The following is a 16,476-nucleotide window of genomic DNA, read 5'->3' as shown; positions in this document are numbered from 1 at the left end:
TGGGGGGTGAGGGGCCGGTGGCCGCCACGTTCTCTGGGGCCGGCCAGAGCCGTCAAAAGAGAAGACTCACTGTTGCTTTTCTGTTATTTTTTAAAACTAAATCAAGATTTTGATTTTCCAAAGTGGATTCTGAGCCCCGTACTGGGCTCCCATTTCTGAAAGGCCCATTTCTTAAGAGGAATGACTTGAAACATTTGCTTGGTAACATTTATTGGCCTTCACATGTCTACTGTTCGCAGGAGGGTTTGGAGAGGGTTGTTTTTCTCCTATTGGACCATGGTTCTTTCTAGCTCATTTCACAGATATGAACTTCCAGGTAAGCAACAGCAGCAGCAACAACTGAATTGCCGAGCATCAGATTTAAGGGGAAAATAGGCTGAAATGATCTGAGGGAGACAAGGTATGTGAAGAAACATAAAAAGGCTTTTGTGCATAAAAGGGACTGGAAACAGACTCCCTAAAAGTTCGTAAAATTTTTAAAAATCAGCCATTACCAAACTCAAGAAAGCCCCGGAGTATCAGGCCAGCACTTCTCAAAAATTCGACATACAAGACCATGTTTTATTATTCCTAATCTGCTCTCTTACTAGTTGAAACCTAATTCAATGACCCTGAAGGACAGTTTCTCTTTTGTAACTAAACAATCAGAATAAGTTGCCTCTACATGGTTCTAAAACTATCCATAATTTTTCTGGCACCGAAAAATAAGTAAATACGCTGGGCATAAAAATACACTTTTGGAAGGGGGTAAAGTAAAACAAGCAGCTGGGGGCGGCCAGAGGGGAGGATGAAAGGCGGAACCAGCAAGTCAAAGAATGTTTCCTTGGATGAAGACAATGTTGTTTGGGGAACCAACAGAATACTGGAGGGACTTTCAGGTGGTCCCTGAGAGCAGAACTTCCTCGGCCAAAATGTCAACACCTATGCTCCTAGCTACCCAGAGAGCTGGAGGAAAATGTCTCATTTTTTCTTGTGCAAATGGCCACAGGCAACACACACCTGCTGTAGCTTCTCAGCTCCCCATTTGCTCTCTCTACAGAAACAAATTCCCCCAAAGTTATCACAATGGCCATTCCCTTCCTCCTGCCCCAGAGGAACTATTTGACAAATAAACTCACGCCGGTGCCAAATGGCTCTATGGAGTTAGAAATGCCCAAACTGTCAAGTAAGCTATCTTTTATCAATGCAATGGAGTACTATTCAACTAGGAAAAGAGGCTGAGGAAGAACATCAGCCCCTAATGCTCAGCTGCAGCTTAAGAGGAAAGGAAAGAAAAATGTCCAAGCACAGAAGAGTTGAGAGACTGCCTTGATGCCAAGCGGAAGGAGAGGCTTTGCTTTGTGTATTTGCTTGTTTGTTTGTTTAAAGACAGAGATGGAATTGCTTACACGCAGACCCTAAAAAGAGAGCCAAGGCACTGAGAGGCAGAGATAAGAGGAAAACGTGTCATTAAACATCTCATGTTCTCTTTCAAGTTTCATACTAAGTGAATGTTTTACCCAAGCAAAAATAAATATGATTTTAAAATGGCATCTGACAAAGCACAGATTTCACTTTGAGTGTTTGGAGTTACGGGATTACAATCTTTGAAATTAAAAAAAATAAAAGTGCCCTTTTCAGGCTAGTAGTTACACACACACACACACACACACACACACACACACACACACACACACACCAGCCCCCCTAATCCAGGAGTCTCCTTGCATCTAAAAGCCTTCAGGGGGCCAGCTCCTTCCAGAAGGAAAGCCCCAGGACTCGCCAGCGAATTTTGATCAGTTCGCGAGGGGCCGGCCGGCCCAGGAGCCCCACTGCCTGCTGTGATGCCTAAGCCGCAACAGCTGCATAAACTGGCTGTGCCCCAGCCTGACCTGTATTGGAGACAGGTCAGACCAGTGCATGCGGGGATAAGAAAACAACCCTTCTGCTCTGCAGTGGCTGCACTGGCAAGCTGTTCCAGCAGGCGAGGAGAAGCCGGGGGCAGGAGCTCACCCGTCCCCGAGAAACTCACACACCAGCCTGCCTTCTCTCCATCCTCAACCGTACCCCAGTGACACAAGTTGTGGGGACTGGTTAGAAAGACATCAAAAGGGAAAGGTCACCGAGATGTTTCCACCAGCACAATGAATGCTACTTTGGAAAGTTTCCTTCATATTTCTGAGCCCCAATTTTAAAGGGGAGGGATTGAGAAGAATCATGCATAAAGAAAAGAGACTGCATGCAGCTCATACGCACCCCATGAAGATGGCTCAGAACAATAGGCTGAAGGGGGGGGGGTCCAAAGGAGAAATGGTGCAAAGCCAATGACTGCTGCAAGAATTCTGAATATACATGTGAGGTCCACTCTCATAAAGTAACTTGTTTGTCAATCTCTGAGCCAGCAAAAGAACTTTCGGGAAAAGCACACTAAAGTTAGATTGGGAGGAGTTTTGAAAGGTCAGTTAATCTAAGAGGAAAAGAATCTGTATAGGATCAGGAAGAAAAGCAATTAAGAAATATCTTTTGACATCTCAGTGAGTGATTTTTAGAATTTGTTGATCTCCCACATCTGTGAATAAATGATCATGAAGTAGTTGCTTATGAATTCAGTTTTGTTTTCTTTCGTTTTTGACTAGTGGAAGTAGACTTTGGGGGGGGTGTCCCCATCTCCATTGTTGTTTCTAAGCCTGCAGTAAGCTCTTATCTGCCCTTGGGCAAAGCCCATCTGCCAGCTTGTAGACTGGTCACTTTCCGTGCGTTCACGGTTCCCCACCAACACCACCCCCCAGAATCTGAATTCTGCTACAGTAGATTTACTTTACACACAACTTGTGTCTCCTCATTTCATTCTCATACCATCCTGGGAAGTTGGGGTGATGTCCCCTATCTTATAGACACCAAAACTCTCATCTCCATTTTAGAGCAGAATCAGCCATGTCAAAACGGCCCACTTCCCTTTGGGCATCCTGCACTCCTACACAAGCAAAGACTGGAAAAGGACTTTGGAGTGTGTTTAAGTCAGAGCAATTAAGACTCAATTGATTTAGAGAACCTCAATCAGGAAACTAGCCAAGTGGGAATTCAGAAAGAAGAAACCTGTTGCTTTTCTTATAATAAAATGAATTGGACCAATTAATTTTCCTTGGTTCAGGTTAAGCTTACCCATGGTAACAGAGAGATTTACTTAATCGTGATGATATTTTAAATATGGGAGAAATGGAAAATACATGCTTGAAAACAGACTGAATCTGTAATTTATTCCAAAATAATGTTTGTTTTTTTAAAAATATACTGACCCTATAAAAGAGCAAGCAAGACAGGAGTAGCCCCATAAAATGCTCAGGAACCCACTGAGAAGGTGGGTTATATTTATACGAGGCTTTCCCAAACAAATACAAAAGGAGGGTCTGATGCATATACTTTTAGCATATCTATGTAGGCTTTCTGATAACAGTACAAATGTGCATGTGCCCATATAAGCATTCACTTCATGTGAAAGATATGAAAATGAAGCAACTCCACACTGCAGTACAAATTGCACAGCAATTAAATTTCCTTTCCTGATTATTCTAACTTACTTATTTCTGTCTGATGACATAAGGCAAAATACATTCAATTCTGTGGTTGTTTCCAGAAATATGCCTACCATCCAATTGTAAAAAATTTGAAAATTTACATCTCAGTCTCCATAAAACTATAGTATTTGAATTCTCAGTATGATGCTGGAAATTTTTAAATGCTGAAAATCAGTGGTATTTCCTCTCCCTCACTCCTATATTGGCCAGCCAAAAAGAATCTCCCATCCTTGTCAGAAAGCATTTTGATCAGCTATTTTAAAGTGAAATCTGTTGGAATTAGATCCAGAATGAGAAGGAAACTGGCTCTTAGCATGGAGACTTTACATTCATATACTATTGCTGCAGTAAATCTGGCCAAGTGAAAGTTCCTGAGTGTCAACAAATCACTGAAGGGGTTGAAGGAGGCAAACACAGAGCTAGTTTGTCATGAATTCTAATTTGCTTTACTGGGAAAGATTCACTTCCCAATCATTGTAATGTAAGAAGGAGGGCATAAAAATTCAGACTACTTTGATCAAGTTGCTTCACCCCAAGTAAAAGGACTATTATTGCTATTATGTAGCATTGTGTAGCAAAAATGTAAGTGTTTTTGTGCTTGGTAGATGCAGTGTGCAAGGTAAAACTCGAAATAGGCATCCAACCAAATTCTAAATCTTACACCACTGCCTTTTATTAAAATACAATTTCTGTTTTCAATAAGGAGTGGTCACTTCCACAGCAAATTATGCTAGCCTTTTCTTAGTTTGTATCAGGAAGGAAAGAAAACAGACAATGAAGTAAGAGTTCTTAAAACCTACTATTCCTCAGGGGTCTTCAGTAATATCCATCACTCTTGGACAGTGGGGAAGTTTCTAACTTATCTTGCTTGAATGAATGTTTTAGAATGTTGATGGACATTTTGACAATTGTGCACTTTCCAATTAACAACTGGAGATTATATAGAGAGAGTTCACTTGGGAGGTTAACACCAACACAGATCATTTGAAGTAAGAAAGCTTAGAGCAGAAATGTCCTGTTTCCAGCAGAAAGCTCAATGTCACCAGAGCTTAGGGTTTGGCTTGATTCCTACAGGGAGAGTTGAAAGCAGGGCTGAGCACTGTCTATCAGAGATTGGCATGGATGGAACAAAACAGCAAAGAAAGGTCCTATTTCCACTTTGGTTACATCTTTTAAGAAAGGAAGAAACTTAAATTTCCTTTCAATTTCTCTGCTTCCTTCAAACTCACAGTACCCCAACTAAAGTCAGCTCTTTCTGTTGTTGTTTTTCTTTACAAAGAATGTTTTGATTTCTTCCCAGCTTTATTGAGATATAGTTCACCTAACCAGCACTTGAGTCAGTAATTATGCCTTGCAACTGAGATCAGACACAACTTGAAGCTCAAGTCTTGTTTCCCTGGCAGTATAGGACAGTGTGCCCCCAAAGGGGATTAAGTCATTTTCACTCCATATGTGTATGAAATATACAAAGAACTCTCTAGAAATGCATCTGGACGGCGGCAAGGGAACCTTAAGAGACATGAGCTAATTCACACTTCCAACTCGATCTATGTCAGGCAGGTTTTCTACACAAGAATAGTTGAACAGAGATAGATTCATTAATTGGGAAATAATAATAGAAAACATTTGAAAATCTCCAAGAATGATTCTGACTCTGTATTCCCAGATTTACCTTGTTCAAGCTTGAGTAAAAAAAAAAATAAAAAAACTAAAACTGCACAATAATTTCACACTGACATTAATCACAGTCAAGAAAAGAAGTTGAGAACTGCCCCTCCATATACATAAACACACAGATCCAGGAGGCACAGTTGAATATCCAAAGCCTGAATCTGGCATAAATTTCACAACCTCAGTTAGAGTGATTTGTTGGAATTTGCAAATTAAGCACAGAGATGGTATTTTCCAAAAAGTTCTTGCAAGACATTTATTCGTAATAAAAAGAAAAATCTATCCAATAATATTCAAATCTTAAACCAAAAAAAAAAAAAGTCTAATAGTGCATCTAAAAATCAGCAGCCAAAAAAGTCATAAAATCATTCAAGGGAAATGTGTTTGCTTGTATTCAACAGCAGTGCTGAGTAAGAATTGGGAGGCTGTTGATTCAAACTCTGATGATTCTAGAAAGTGTAATCTATAGGACAAATAAACCATTATTTTGTGCAACCGGGTATAGTTTACTGCCACCCTAATTTATAGTGACCGATTTATAAATAAACTTTAACGATGTACAAACTATGCACACAAACACACACATATCTACTCTGACATTATAAGGGATTTAAAAATATACAGAAGATTCATCTAACCAGCTATAAACACAAAAACTATGGAAACACATGTCGAGAAATGTAGTCAACAGAGCTCACAGTTTCCTGTGTATTTCACGCTTCCCCACCTCATTTTACACAAAAATCTGACATCTTTCTTTTATACCTTTCCTGGGTGACTTCAGCGCAACTTCCATATTTAGAAATTTGTGCCTATCCCAAGCCTCCCAACCCACATGAGAATCCCTCCCCAATAAGAATCTGTGATGATACCGTCACCATCTTAGCCTGAGTTCTAAACAAGAAATCACCCTCAGATAATTAAAAACACCCCATGAATCTCTTCTCTACAAACCGACGTCATGTAACTGGTTTCAGTTCTTATTTCTTAAAGAGAATTTGGTCAATCCTCCTTAGAGGTTTCAGAGGAAAAGGAGGATTTTCCAAGACAGATAAGTTGAAATGATCCCACTTTGATCTCTGTGGTTAAGAAACCCTCACAATAGAAGATGGCCACTACGGGCCCCGGATCCCAGCCTTTTAAAGCCTAACAATGGTACCAACAAACAGCTACTTAATCAATATTTGGCCAGAGCTGCTGAAAACTTCCTTTTCAGATTTTAATTCCCGGTTGTAAAACAACCCCAGAGCAGCCAGTGAGATAAGGCATTAAACTGACTGCTTAATTGCCTTTTAGTGTCTCGTTAGTTAGATATGTACATTCTTAATGGTTCTTTAATCTTTATTTACCCGCATAAATAAGTTACCTGTGGATAGGAGCTCTCAGTACTGGACCTTCCCCGCCCCGCCCTGGCGAAACGCTCGCTGTGTGGAACTGCTTTTCGGGCTTCAAAGTTTCGTTGGCTATTTACTTATGTACGATTTAAACATTTAACCTCAGGGTTTAGAAGAAATCCCCCCCCCCCTCAAAAGGTCTGTATTCACGGATGTTGAAGCGGGGTTCTGGGGCAACGCTTCTATTCACCTGATTGACTTCCACGTCGTCCACTCCCTGAACCCAGGCGCACTTAATGGTTCCGCCTCAGCGCCCGGCTGGGTTTTAGCGCGCGGCCCTGGGGACTCTCAAATGACCCTTCAGTAATTATTACGCACTTGAGCCCCGCGTCCTGGTTCCGGTGCTATCAACAACCAAATCAAACCCCAAAATAAACACACGATTTCAAGCATTCACTAGAAAATCTGCATGTTTTCAAGAAGGCCAGAAAGTAAGCAGACAGCCCTCAACCAAACCAAACAAACAAGCGGAAAGAGAAAAAGGCGACGAGGCGGCCGCCGCTGCTCCCTTCGACATCGCTTCAATAGGAAAATCGCTGCCCTGCGTTCTCGAAAAGAGCGCGGCGTGTGTTCGAACTGAATTCCAATCCTGATATTCCCAGTACGCGTTTATAAATGCCTGATATTTCCTTGTCGATTGCTCCAAGAGCAATTTGCTTTGAAGACGAAAGACCGCACGGGGGTCAACGCCGTGATTTTGACAAACGGGCCTGGAGAGTGGGCTGTCCGCTCTAATAAAGGTTCCGAGGCCACAGAGCTAACAGCTGACACCCCCTGATTTTAGTCTGTGGGAAAGTTCCTCCTCCCGCTCCCCCAACCCACCCTGCCCTTTGCCTCGCGCCAAAATGTCCCGGCCTGCGAACTCCGGGGGTTAAGAAACCGCTTTCCGACCCCCCTCGATTTCAGTAGCGCTCGGGTTCACGATAACGTGCCTTTTCCATGATTCCACTGGAAGTGAAACACTTCGAATCCTTTTCAAACTTTCTGGGTGTTTAATGACTTTGTTTTAGGTCTGTTGAAAAGCTGACGTTGTCTTCGTTCCTATTAGAAACGCTCAGTAGTTTACAAACAAAACGGGGCTCAAGTAAAACTTTGGTCACTTTTCTTTTCTCAAAGGCAAAAAAGGCAGCACTGTTTTGTTTATATATATATAAACATATATATATGCAAGTGTCAAACAGGAAAGGCGAGAGGTGAAAGGGGCAGGAGCTCCCAACCCACCCCGGCTTGGGATCGCTTAGTCCAATCAATAAAGTCGTTGCAAACCTCCCACTCTCACTAGTGACTCTGGAAGGGAGGGGGGAGTCGTATGAAAGTGTATCTGCAGCCCCAATCAAAACATCAATTTGGCAATCTGGCCTCTCTCCCCCTGCAGTCCCCAGTTGCCACTTCAAAGCCTTCGCAACAAGTCAGTAATTGTAACGTCGCATCTAAATATTTAAGCGAGAGTCTTGCTGTCGCGTGTCCATTTACAGTCCTCATCTGTCCTCTAATTCCATTACGGCACAAAGCAAAAATGTTTCCCAAAACTCACAAACAGGAAAAGCGTCACGCAGCAGCAGCAGCAGGAGGAGGAGGAGGGAAGGAGGAGGAGGAGGAAGAGGAGGAGGAGAAGGAGAAGGAGGAGGAGATGATGAAGGAGCAGTTTCTATTGATTAGTCACTGCTTTTGTGTTAAGGGCTTTCTTTAAAATAAGAAAAAAATGGGGGGAGGTTGCAGAAATTTCACTAATGTGAGCCTCAGGCAAGGGAGAAAAAAAAAGGAGGAGAAGAAGGGGGGGAGGCGGGCTGTGTCTAGATGAAAGTGAGAAGCACATAAAGGAGGCAATTGAGTCGACTGCAGCCCGGCGAGCTAAGCTTCGAGCCGGCCGGAGCACAGGGGAGGGGCGGCGCGGCGCGGCGCTTTGGCGCAGGGCGCAGGAGTGGGGGGCGGCCCATTGTGGTGGCGCCCGCGGGCCCGCTCGGCCGCGCCGGGGGAGGAACAGAGGCGCCCATTGAGTGGCCGCGGCGCAGGCCGAGCCCACAACCCCAGATGCGGGGACTAGGACCGTGCTCCTCCGTTGCGCCTGCTCCAATCTCGGTGCCGGCAGGGAGAGGAGATGGTTGGCTGGGGTGTGGTGGGGAAGGGGTGGGGGGTTCCTGACTGCCCAGCCTTCTCCCTCCACTCCGGAACGCAAACGGATGGACGAGCCCAACTGGGGCGCAGTGCGCGCCAGGAGGCACTGGCCTGAGCGCACCCGGTAGGCAGGCTGCTGGTCTTGGGGGGGGGGGGGAGATGCAAAGTTGGGGAGGTGCAAGGGGTCTTCTAGGGGAAAGGGGGAGACCAAGAAAGAGGCTGGATCTGACCTCTTCCAGAGGACCTCTCTCCCTGGGCTCCGTGTCCAACTAGCAGAGAGACGTCTCCCCAAAAGCGGTCTCAGAATCTGCACTCGCCAGCCGCAATGAAACTGGAACCTCCAGAGAACGCAGCACACTGGGCAAGACGTGCAAAGGTCCCTCCTTGGGCACCGTCCTCCTCCTCCCTTGCCAAGGCCCACAGAGCCCTTTGTCAACATCCATTCTGTTATAAGCGCAAAGTCCTGTGACTCTGGAGGCCCAAATGACAGAGGAGATTTTTTTTGAGGTTTCTAAACTTTTCAAACTGCATACACTTCACTCTGTCCTGTCTCGGGCCCCTCTTGCCCTGCAGGGCTTTTCTGGAAAGGGAGCTAGAGGAACTGAAGAGACTGAGCTGCATCTTCTTTGACAACCCCAAATTAAATTAGGCTCCGAGGTGTGTGTGTTTTCAACATATAGCCCCTGCTGGGGAGAATACTCTGATTTTAAAAACGGTAGCAATTGCCCTTGAATGGCAGTCGGCCCAGCTAGACGGCCCAAAAGACTAGAAACATTTTGTAGGTGAAATGGGCACTTTTTCCACACTGGAGAGTCCATAAAACTTCCTGGCGCAGCAGCTATTGGGGCTCATTGAATAATTCATCCCTCATTGCAAGCCCATAATGTCTATTCTCGGCCCTTTGTGGGGCTGTTTTCTCTTCTTTTCTCCTTGAATTATAAAAAGGTTGCCTTCCTTTGTTCACATCAAGCTGCTTCGAGCTGGAGCTTTGTCTGGGCCGAGCTAAAGTGTGAGTTTCAATGGACTCTCCAGGCTTTGTCTCCCAAGTTCATCTCCAAGTGTAGATTGTGTAGAGAAGGCCTTCTTTGTAAAAGCTGGAAAAGTTGTACAAATGTTTGACCAGCTCATTTGGGGCGTTTTGTCTCCTGGGCCTGGTTGCCTGTGCGTCCAGAGAATTGCTGATCTGCCTGGCTGGCGCCTCCAGCAACCAGTAGGAAATTCTCCCCCCCCCCCAACTTCCCAAGCCTCTCTGACCACTCAGGCCTCCTGTCCTCCCCCCAAAGGGCCCATTAGGCTTGGGGTTGGCTGGTTTCTACCCTTTTTGCCTCTCCAGCACCTCTATGTTCCATCCAGTCCTGGAATAAAAGCCAGGGTGTCTTCTCAGACACTGAAGTAGAAATGCACCCCTCTGAGGGACTTAGGCTGAGTCTTTTGGGGCCTCTACTTTAAAGGGAAGGAAACAACAGTGCCCCTGCCAATCTGCCATAGGTTTTAGAGTTGCTCCTTCAGCGCCCTATGTGCCAAAGCATCTTGGCTCCTGTTACCCCTGACGTGAGTCCTCTGGCTTTGTCTGTCTAAATCTCAGTGGCCCCTGGAGATGGTGCATGGATTCTGCACTAGTTTGTAAAGAGGACCAGCAGGTCACCCCCAGGGAATGAAGATAATGGCAGCAAACCACTGTCCTGCCCTGGACATCACCTGACTGGGGGTTTCAGTAGTTACCATACCAAGCTCACCTGCCTTTCTAGGGCAGCACAAAACTCAAGTCAATTCAAGAAAGTACTGATCACAGGGGAGGGAATCCCCGAAAGGGGTGGCTCCCCAGCTTTGATTGTTTTAAGAGGTGCAGCCATCTCCTGACACTCCTTCCACTGGTTTAACTCCCACAGGGTTGATATTGGGGCGGAGCCTTGGTACCCCTGGAGTCTGAACACCATTCGCAGCAGGGGAAAGGGAAGCAGGATGCATTCAATGCTCCCTGGGGAGGTTTTCCTCTGGATGGTAACCGGTCACAGCCAACAAGGGGGGGGGCTGCACCTCTATGCAGAGAAAGGTGCCAGCACTTCAGGCCCAGAAATCCAGATCCCCTCAGCTTGTAACCCTTAGCTTAGCTGGTTTAACTTTCCAGGAAACCCAACCCTACCACAATTGAAAACCAACTTAAAACAACAACAAAAAAGCCCAGCCAACTCACACACACTTATAAGGCAGCACAATTTGGGGGTCCCACTGCCAAAAGAGCTTTGCATTTGGGGTTGGCTCCCTTCTTCCTTCTCTCCCTTCCTCCCTCCTTCCTCTCCTCCCTCCCTCCCTCCCTCCCTCCCTTTTCTGAGGGAAACTCTGGGAGACTCAGGCCTGTCCTGAGGGTGAAATAGTTTTTTCACCCTCCGGAGGCTCCCAGACTATCCACAGCTCCCCCCTCTACACCCCCAAGTCCTTCAGTGACCCTCGTTCTCCCTGCCCTGCACCTAACCTAAACCATTAACTCGAATTCTAGCCCAACGGGCTGGGAGGAGTGCGGAGGGAAATGTCATACAAATTAAGCAGAACATAGACGGTTCCTGTGTTCACGGCAAGTGCAGCTCTAGTTTTTCTCTTCAACGCCGGAAAGTGGTTAGGAGCGAAAAGGGGTCTTGGCCCGAGCCGGGCTGCAAGTCCCGGGGGCCCCCAGGTGGCCGGGCGCTGCCGGCCTAGGCACAGGCCCTCCGCGGCGCGGCGCGGGTCGGCGGCTTACCTCGCTCGCTCAGGATGCCGTCGATGCTGTGTTTCGCCTTCTTGTCGCTCTCCTCGGCTTCCTTTCTCTCCAGGTCGGCCTCCTCCTCTTCGCCCTTCCCGAATTTACTCCTCAGGATGCGGCTGATGGAGCTCACTGGGGGTAGGAGGAGGGAAGGCGCGCAGAGCTGAGACACGCGGGGTCCGTGCACCGAGAAGCCCACCCACGGCGGCCAGGCGCCTGTGCCCGCAGGGGCCCCTCCGCCTCTTGAGACAGCCAACCTCCATACACCCCACCCCACACCCCATAATCCCGTGTAGGTTCGGGGAGAAGAGAACCTGTGAAGTTGGCACTTCTAAGTAAATGCCGAGAATCGACATCTTTGTCCTCTTCCCGGCAGGAAGCGGTTCCTTTCAGACACTTCAGACGCGGGTCTAGAATTCTCCCTCCAGCCACACGCACCCCAACCCTTCCTGGAGGCATTGCGCCCGCGGTTCGCGTTAAGGGAAGAAGAACCACAGCGGACCCATCTCTTGCAACTCAACTTTTTGGGAGGCTATAAAGGGTTTAAATTTCAGCTGCAGAATCGTTTCCTATTGTAAAAATCAAAAGAAAATGCACTGCCCCCCCATTTATTTTTTCCAGATTCCAAAATGGTAAACAAATCCATGCTCTGAAATATCTCGTTCTCGCAGGGGGGGAAAGGGAGTTTCCTTTTAATTAAAAACAATCTCTCCCGCGCCCGCGCTAGCCCTGCGCTCTCTCCTCTTCTCCCTCCTCCTCCTCCCGGCTGCCCCGGGCGCCGGATGGTCCCTGGGACTCTCGGGAAATTTCGGGCCTTCGCCGAAGCTTCCCCTCCTTTGCGTACTCGGCAAAGTCTCGGCTGGCGAGGCCCCATCTCCCTTCGATTGGGGTTACCAAAACATTTGTTTCTCTTTAAAAGGGAACATCAATATTAATAAACGCTTGGCCTCCGCTTCTCGTTTCCTGCCCTACCTCCTCGACAGAAATTCTCTTTGGGGAGCCCTCTGCGGAGGTCTGTCAACCTCCAGGATGGGCCGCTCACCCCTCCCTCGTAAAACGTCAAGAATACCCGCTTCTTCAATATTTCAGGTTTGGGGAGGCACTGTCTCCTGCCCTCGCGCGCTCAGGTGGACCATTGGGGGGTGATTAAAGCTCGAATGGCCAGTCCCGGGAATAGCGACCCACGGGCCTCGCCTCTGGAAGACATAAACGGGCCTGGTACCTGAAGGCACAGTGTTGCGATCACAGACCGCGTCCTTGAGTAACTTGTCTCGAATTTCCCAGCTGAACATGCCCGGGTTCTCTCTTTTGTATTCCTCAATTTTCTTCTCCACGTCAGGAGTTGTCACCTGCTTTAAGAGAACAGGCAGGTCGGTACCCTGCGTCAAAGGGGCCACCCCAGCACCTCCTTGCCAGGTCAGGTTCTCCTTCTAGCACCCTCTGGAAATGTCCCCCTTGTTAAAAAAGCACCCCAACTCTCCTGAGGTGAGATATCTTTACTTAAGATAGGGGCCCACAGGAAATCATCCCACCCAGAACACCCTGGGCCCCCCACCCCTGCTCCCCAGATGAGCTCCAGCAGTCACCATTAAATCAAAAGGAGTGATAACATCTGGGGGAGGGGGGTGTGCTCTGATTCCTAGAAATAAAGGCAATAGAATCACCGTAGCATCAACATGAAAATGAAACTAAAAAAGGAATGCTGGAAAGCGGCTCAGAAATCAAGTTCAATTTGCCACTTGTGGCTCTCAAGCCAACAAGCACAAGATTTTAGTCCAAGTTGAGAGTGAAACGAAAGGTCAAAGTCGAAAAACTAGATTAAAAAATATATAAGTCAGTGTGGATAGCAAATACGGATAATTTAAGTCACTGGGTCCATTTTTTTTTTTTTTTAATAAAAGGAATTTTCAACTATGGGTATACTTTGGAGGTGGGTGTGGTCTGGTGGCTTATCTGAAGAGGTGTGAACCTGTGCCCCTAAATTATATACAGTGTTGTAAACCACGGTTACAGCAATGAAAAATTATTCAATATTTGAAATCTTCATAACAACAACAACAAAGGATTTCCAGAGAGCCTCAGAGAGTCTGCAAAAGAAGCTGAAGTAGGAGAGACAAGAATGAGGTGTTTGGAAGCCTTCAGTTTACTGGAGCTCTTCTTTTGATTTGCCCTGTGGCGACTAGAAAATTACACTGGATTTCCCTGCTTCCAGAAGAACCCCTTCTCCTACTCAGCCTAATCACTGTGACTTTTCTTTCCTTTTAAAAAAGGAAACCAAAATAATTTGAGGATAGCACTAAACTGCTTTTGAAAAGTCCAGTCCTCCACCCATTGTGAAAAAAAAAAAACAAACCAGATCAGTCTAGCTTTTGTCCCCTTCAAGACAATTTTGACCAGAGAAGATTGGGGAAGGGAGTTGGGAAAGAAATCACTAGAAACTCCCGAGTGGCTGCTTAAATTGGTTGGGTAAGTGGGTGGGAGCTGGGAAGATACTTGGCAAAGAAATCAACAGGTGGGCACACAAAACTAGCCAGCTCTAGGTATTTGCCTATTGAACTAATCTAGTGGAAATTCTAGGATTCCGGGGCATAAAAAACCATGTTATATCTTGTTTGCGAAAGATCTTCTTTGCAAGGCTGGGTTTTTTTCTTTGGCATTTATCAAGCAGCAAGGCTCAGGCAGTTATCCGATTCCCTCACCACCCATCCACACACAAAAAATGCATAATCTTTGGACTATGCAAAAAACTTCACGCAAAATCCCAAGTGGCAGTCCTTGCCCCTTACCCTCTTCCCTAAACCTGAAGACCCAGGCAGAGAGGCCGCCAGGGCCCACAGTGTCCCTCACCTTGGGCTTGCTGCCCCCGATGGCACCGGGGCGGATGGAGCCTGTCTCCTGGTACCTGCACAGGATCTTAGAGACGCAGCCGTGGGACACCCGTAACTGGCGGGAGATGACACAGGGCCGGATGCCGTGGTGAGCCATCTCCACGATCTTGTGTCGGATGTGGTTAGGCAGCGGCCTACCGTTGATAAAGACACCGCCAAGCTGGTTGACACGACCCTGTCCAAGGGGAGTGGAGACTGGAGCAAGAGGTGAAAGGAAACACAGGAAGAAAGTTATTTGGGGGAGAACAGAGAGCAATCCCCCAAAGGAGCCTTTCTAGCCCTGCTCTGATAGGGCCAGCCCGCATGTTATAGCCTCGCCTGGGGTCCCAGGCACAGACTCTTTTTCAACCACATTTGTTTAAATTGTTGAGCAGTTCAGAGGAGATCATCCGAACTGAAGAGAGAAGCTGGGGCCAAAATAATGTGCCCGGGAGAAACTGTCTTCTCTCTAGAACAAGAATGGTGGCAACTTTAGGGTGTGGGGGGCAATCGAGATAATCTAGAAAGAGCCTCGAAACAGAGAAGTTTAGACTGAAGCAGGCTTTCTCAAACTCCGCTGAAACTCACTCCCCGGCAGCCGGGCAGCCCCCAGTCTAAGGGGGAGCCCACAGCCCTTGGCGATCGTGGCTGTGACTGCAGCAGCCAAAGGTCAAAGAGGGTCTCCCAGGAGGCTGCAGGTGGCAGCACGTGTCACCTGTTAATTCTCGGGCAGAGGCAACAGTCGGATCTGTTCACAGGCCTCCTTGCCCCCCACCGACGTCTGAGGATTTTATTCTGGCCCCACAGCGGCGGGCAGGCGCCAGGGGAGCCACCGCGCTCCATGCGTCTCAACCTCGAAAACTGTCTAGGACTCAAGCTTGAGCATTTGCCTGAGTCCCTGTCATTTCCAAACCCTGAAACTTCAGGGTTATGAAAATTCCCGGATACTACTTCAGATGAATAAAATTCGAATTAATCAATCAATCAATAGAAAAATTCCCAGCACTGGGCCGTGCAATTCCCAGCCACAACGTTGCGTCGGCCAGGAAACCTTCCGAAACTAGTAAGAGTTTTGCGAAAATGCCCGCGGCCAAGATCAATTTTGAGACACCTTTGGGGAGACAAAATGCTTTCTGACGCTCAGAAGCCGGTTCAACCGTCCCCGCCTCGGCATCTCGTTACAACAGTGGGACGCGGACCTGGCGGGGAGCAGGCCCAGCTCCGCGGAGATTTACGCAAAGAAGCCGGGCCCGTTTGCAGGGCGAAAATGGAGTGGGATGTCGCCCCGACTGTTAGCTTCTGGGGCGACGGCGCCCCTGGACGCGCCGAAGGAGCCGGGGGGACCCTGGGTAGGGTGGAGCAGCGGCTTCCAGGCCGCGGGCTCGAGCGGCCCTCCCTTACCTTCCAGAGGGAACCCGCTGCGCGGGTAGTTCTGGCCCGGGCCCGGCCGCATCATCCTGGGCACAGCTCCGGCCAGCGTGGTCATCCTGGGGCAGCTTCGCTTGGAAATTATATCCAGGTGAAAGCGGAATGGAACGGCGACCGCGGCGCCGGTGGCCCTCGGGAACTCCCCGGAGCGTGCACAGCTCCTCCCCAAAAAGTCTGGAGAGGGAGGGAGGGACGCGGGGAAGAGGACCGCTCGCTTCTAGTCCCGAGAGAGGCTGGAGAGGGAACCCGGGAAGGAGTAGACAGGGAAGCCCGGGAGTCCAGGAGCCAGCGCTCAGGGCGGAAAAGTTTGGTACGAGTCTGGGCGAGTGGCCCCGCGGCTTGGGGCGCTGGGGAGGGGGCTCGGAGCAGCGCGAGGAGCCAGGGAGGGGGGTGGGGGCGGGAGCGCTGCCGGCCCGAGTCTCCTCCCGTCGTGACACCGAGTGCGGGGATCCGGGCTCGGGAGCATTTATTAGTTCTTTCACCCAAAGCTTGGTCAGGAGCCCTGAGCTGCGATTGGCCGACGGGGAGACCGTCCCGGGTGGCGGAGACACGCGCTGATTGGGCGACAGCGGCCACTTTCTCTTCCCATCCCTGGCGCTGCTGAGGCCGCCACCGGCCCGGAGGGGACCCGCACTGCGCCCCTTACCCGGGAGAAAGGCGCAGACCCCTGGAAACTGGGAGCGACTGCCCAGGGAGCTGGCAGCTGCTGA

General features: G+C 48.3%; 1 protein-coding gene across 1 annotated transcript in view; it reads right to left on the bottom strand.

Moving 5' to 3' along the window:
* Positions 1–16,208, bottom strand: part of PAX3 (paired box 3) — a 97,162-nt gene extending 80,954 nt beyond the window's left edge. The window contains exons 1-4 of the mRNA XM_004674241.2: positions 15,740–16,208; positions 14,319–14,554; positions 12,694–12,823; positions 11,469–11,603 (exon numbers count right to left, since the gene is read on the bottom strand). Of these exons, the coding sequence (XP_004674298.1) occupies positions 11,469–11,603; positions 12,694–12,823; positions 14,319–14,554; positions 15,740–15,824 (586 nt within the window). The 5' untranslated portion in view covers positions 15,825–16,208. The remainder of the gene's footprint in view (positions 1–11,468; positions 11,604–12,693; positions 12,824–14,318; positions 14,555–15,739) is intronic.
* Between the last annotated feature and the right edge of the window lie 268 nt (positions 16,209–16,476).

Source organism: Condylura cristata, unplaced genomic scaffold, assembly GCF_000260355.1.
Source record: "Condylura cristata isolate star-nosed mole 26May11 unplaced genomic scaffold, ConCri1.0 scaffold00002, whole genome shotgun sequence".
Taxonomy (NCBI): Eukaryota; Metazoa; Chordata; class Mammalia; order Eulipotyphla; family Talpidae; genus Condylura; species Condylura cristata.
The sequence above is the reverse complement of the archived record's forward strand: the minus strand, read 5'-3'. Positions and strand labels throughout refer to the sequence as shown.